The sequence below is a fragment of the Pterocles gutturalis genome, unplaced genomic scaffold, assembly GCF_000699245.1.
Source record: "Pterocles gutturalis isolate BGI_N339 unplaced genomic scaffold, ASM69924v1 scaffold37556, whole genome shotgun sequence".
Classification (NCBI taxonomy): Eukaryota; Metazoa; Chordata; class Aves; order Pterocliformes; family Pteroclidae; genus Pterocles; species Pterocles gutturalis.
Window position 1 is genome coordinate 747 of NW_010101724.1, and position 2,470 is coordinate 3,216.

General features: G+C 53.3%; 1 protein-coding gene across 1 annotated transcript; it reads right to left on the minus strand.

The window, feature by feature from the left end:
- Window positions 1–1,007: 1,007 nt before the first annotated feature.
- On the minus strand, window positions 1,008–2,462 carry LOC104469666 (ADP/ATP translocase 2-like). Its single transcript, XM_010084258.1, has 3 exons — window positions 2,243–2,462; window positions 1,986–2,126; window positions 1,008–1,403 (listed from the first exon to the last, which is right to left on the minus strand). Exons 2-3 carry the CDS (start codon window positions 2,122–2,124, stop codon window positions 1,246–1,248), a joined length of 297 nt encoding a protein of 98 aa, XP_010082560.1. The 5' UTR covers window positions 2,125–2,126; window positions 2,243–2,462; the 3' UTR covers window positions 1,008–1,245.
- Between the last annotated feature and the right edge of the window lie 8 nt (window positions 2,463–2,470).

A 2,470-nucleotide genomic window follows, 5' to 3' on the forward strand; every position in this document is an offset into this window, starting at 1 on the left:
ACACAAGGGCTTGTTTAGCTGCCTTGGACAGTGGTTAAGATTGGTTTCAGTGATTGAGATCAACCGCTCTGAGCGGGCCTGGGCAGCCAGAAAGGACCAAAGGCATAGGGCAGTGAGGGAGAGCATCCATTCACCACCCCAGCTCCCCAGACAGAAACCAGGCAGCTTCCCTGGGACAGCTCACAGACACACAGAGATGTCTGGGTAAAGGCCAAGCCACACACATTGCCCAGTCTTGCAATGTTTTCCCCAAATTGCCCCAGCAACATGAAGGAATTTCCCCCTTCACCCAGAAGTTGGGGCTGGGACAAGCTTAACTTCCAGGGGTAAGGGATGAGCCTGGGGATGCGGCTCCCTGCGTGGCAAACACCACCCTGGAACAGGAGCTGTCTCTGCTCAGCCACTACACCCCCCAGCACACCACCTCCTGCAAGGACAAGGCTAGCCCAGGGCTCTACACAAGAGCAGCAATTACCTGCACTTCTGTTCTCCGGCTGGGTTTTAACATGCCCAAGTAGGTATCTCAGTTTCTAAGGCAGAGTACATGATGCCAGCTCTGCTCCTCCGGACAGCAGCAAATACCTTTTAGACGTTTCTCCAGCCTCCCAAGCATTCAGCGCCTTGGGACGGCTGTACTTTGGAAGTTTACCCACTTGTCACTTTCAAACAAAGGTTCCATCAGCTTCAGGAAGCAGACAGGCCAGAGGCAGGACTGGTGGCACATGGCACACAGCCAGCGCATCATCTCTGGTTACCAGGGACTCGGGGCACAGCAGCTGGGTGAGTCCTTCCGAGCTGCCAGTCCCCATCCCAGCCCACAGCCCTGGCCCCCACTGCTTCTTCGGCAGCCAGCATTGTTTACCTGCTGAAGGTCACAGGTAGTTAGCAGGCAGTGAGGTGTGCAGGATGGAGGTGGTTTGTCTTCCTCCATATCTACAACCACTGCAGAGACCCCCAACCCCTTCATGCTGCAGCTGCTGCAAGAAAAAAACATGAGGCAAGAACAATTGGTTTCAGATTTTTATTTTTTTGTAGTCTTTAAGCAGGAGTGCCTGAAATAGAAACCATGGCGAGTCCCATCAAGGGGAATAATTTGATAAAGACAGGGCAGGCAGTTGTTCCTGCGCCATGCCAACCTGTATAAACATTATCTGTCACTGTTCAGTAACTAGACGGTTTTCAAACAAGTCCATGAACAGTCACAGACTACACAGAACAACATGCCAGTTCACAACAGGAAGCAACTTATGTGTACTTCTTGATTTCATCGTATAGAACTAAGACAAAAGCACCACCCATTCCTCGGAGTACATTCGACCATGCACCTTTGAAAAACGCCTTGGAGCCCTCGTCCCGGGCAATCTTCCGCCAGCAGTCAATAGTGCCTGTGTACATTACGTCAGCTGCAGGAGACAAGACAGCGTTAGGAATTGGATGCTTGTGCCCAGGGCAGACCTACCAGCTTTATAACATCAAGTACCTCCTATTTTTTGACTGACTTTCTCCAGTTTTAGCACATCAGAGAACAAGACCGCCCAGGAGATATGCTGCTGGTGTTGCATTACCCCTAGGAGACACTGGAAGGACCAGTTTGAGCAGAAGGCAGCTCCTGTTTGCTTTGACACCAACACTTCCAGACCCAAAAGCTATTGCACAGTCAGCCAGGCCGCACCTGCGACTGGTGATGTCTCCTTGGCCCAGAGACACTAGTTTGCAACATCCTTGGGCAAGTTCTGCTGTTCCTACTTACTGACAGATATCTGACCTGTGCACGCCACCTTACAGGCATGCCAGGCAGACTGACCCATCCGTGCCCCTGCCTGACATCCACTTCTGCACCCCTCTCAGCCCCCACTGTTTACAAGAAGTGAGGGCACCTACAAGGCTTGGTGAAAGCCAAGCCACTCCACCTTCACCTCAGCTCCACCACCAACCGTTCGTTCAGGGATGCCCGACACTTCCTACACCAGGAGGTAGAAACTTACTTCCTTTACGGCCAGACTGCATCATCATGCGACGGCGAACTGTATCAAAAGGGTAGGAGACCAAACCGGCAACAGCGGTGACGGTCTGAGCAATCATCCAGCTGACAACGATGTGGGTGTTCTTTGGGTCTGGAAGCATCCCTGCGGGAGAGAGGTTTTGATGAGAACGGCAGGTGAGCCACTAGCATCAGCCGAAACGCGCCACAGGCCTGCTGCGGCCCAGCATCTCCCTTTTAGTGCCGCTTTGGTCAACCTACCTTTCGCGGTGTCGTAGATACCGAAGTAGGCAGCTCTGTAGATGATGATGCCCTGGACAGAGACATTGAAGCCCTGGTACAGGCCCCTGAGGCCATCCGACCGGAAGATTTTGACCAGGCAGTCACCGAGGCCGCTGAACTCCCGGTCAGCCCCGGCTTTACCCACATCCGCTGCCAGGCGGGTTCGGGCAAAGTCAAGGGGGTAGACGAAGCACAAGGAGGTAGCAC

What these genes read in the sequence shown, in the direction of transcription:
- LOC104469666 (XM_010084258.1), bottom strand. Translation starts at nt 2,124, where the DNA reads ATGCTTCCAGACCCAAAGAACACCCACATCGTTGTCAGCTGGATGATT. An exon ending in GCAGTCTGGCCGTAAAGGAA is followed by an intron (nt 1,404 to 1,985) that starts GTAAGTTTCTAC and finishes TGTCTCCTGCAG; the next exon opens with CTGACGTAATGTACACAGGC.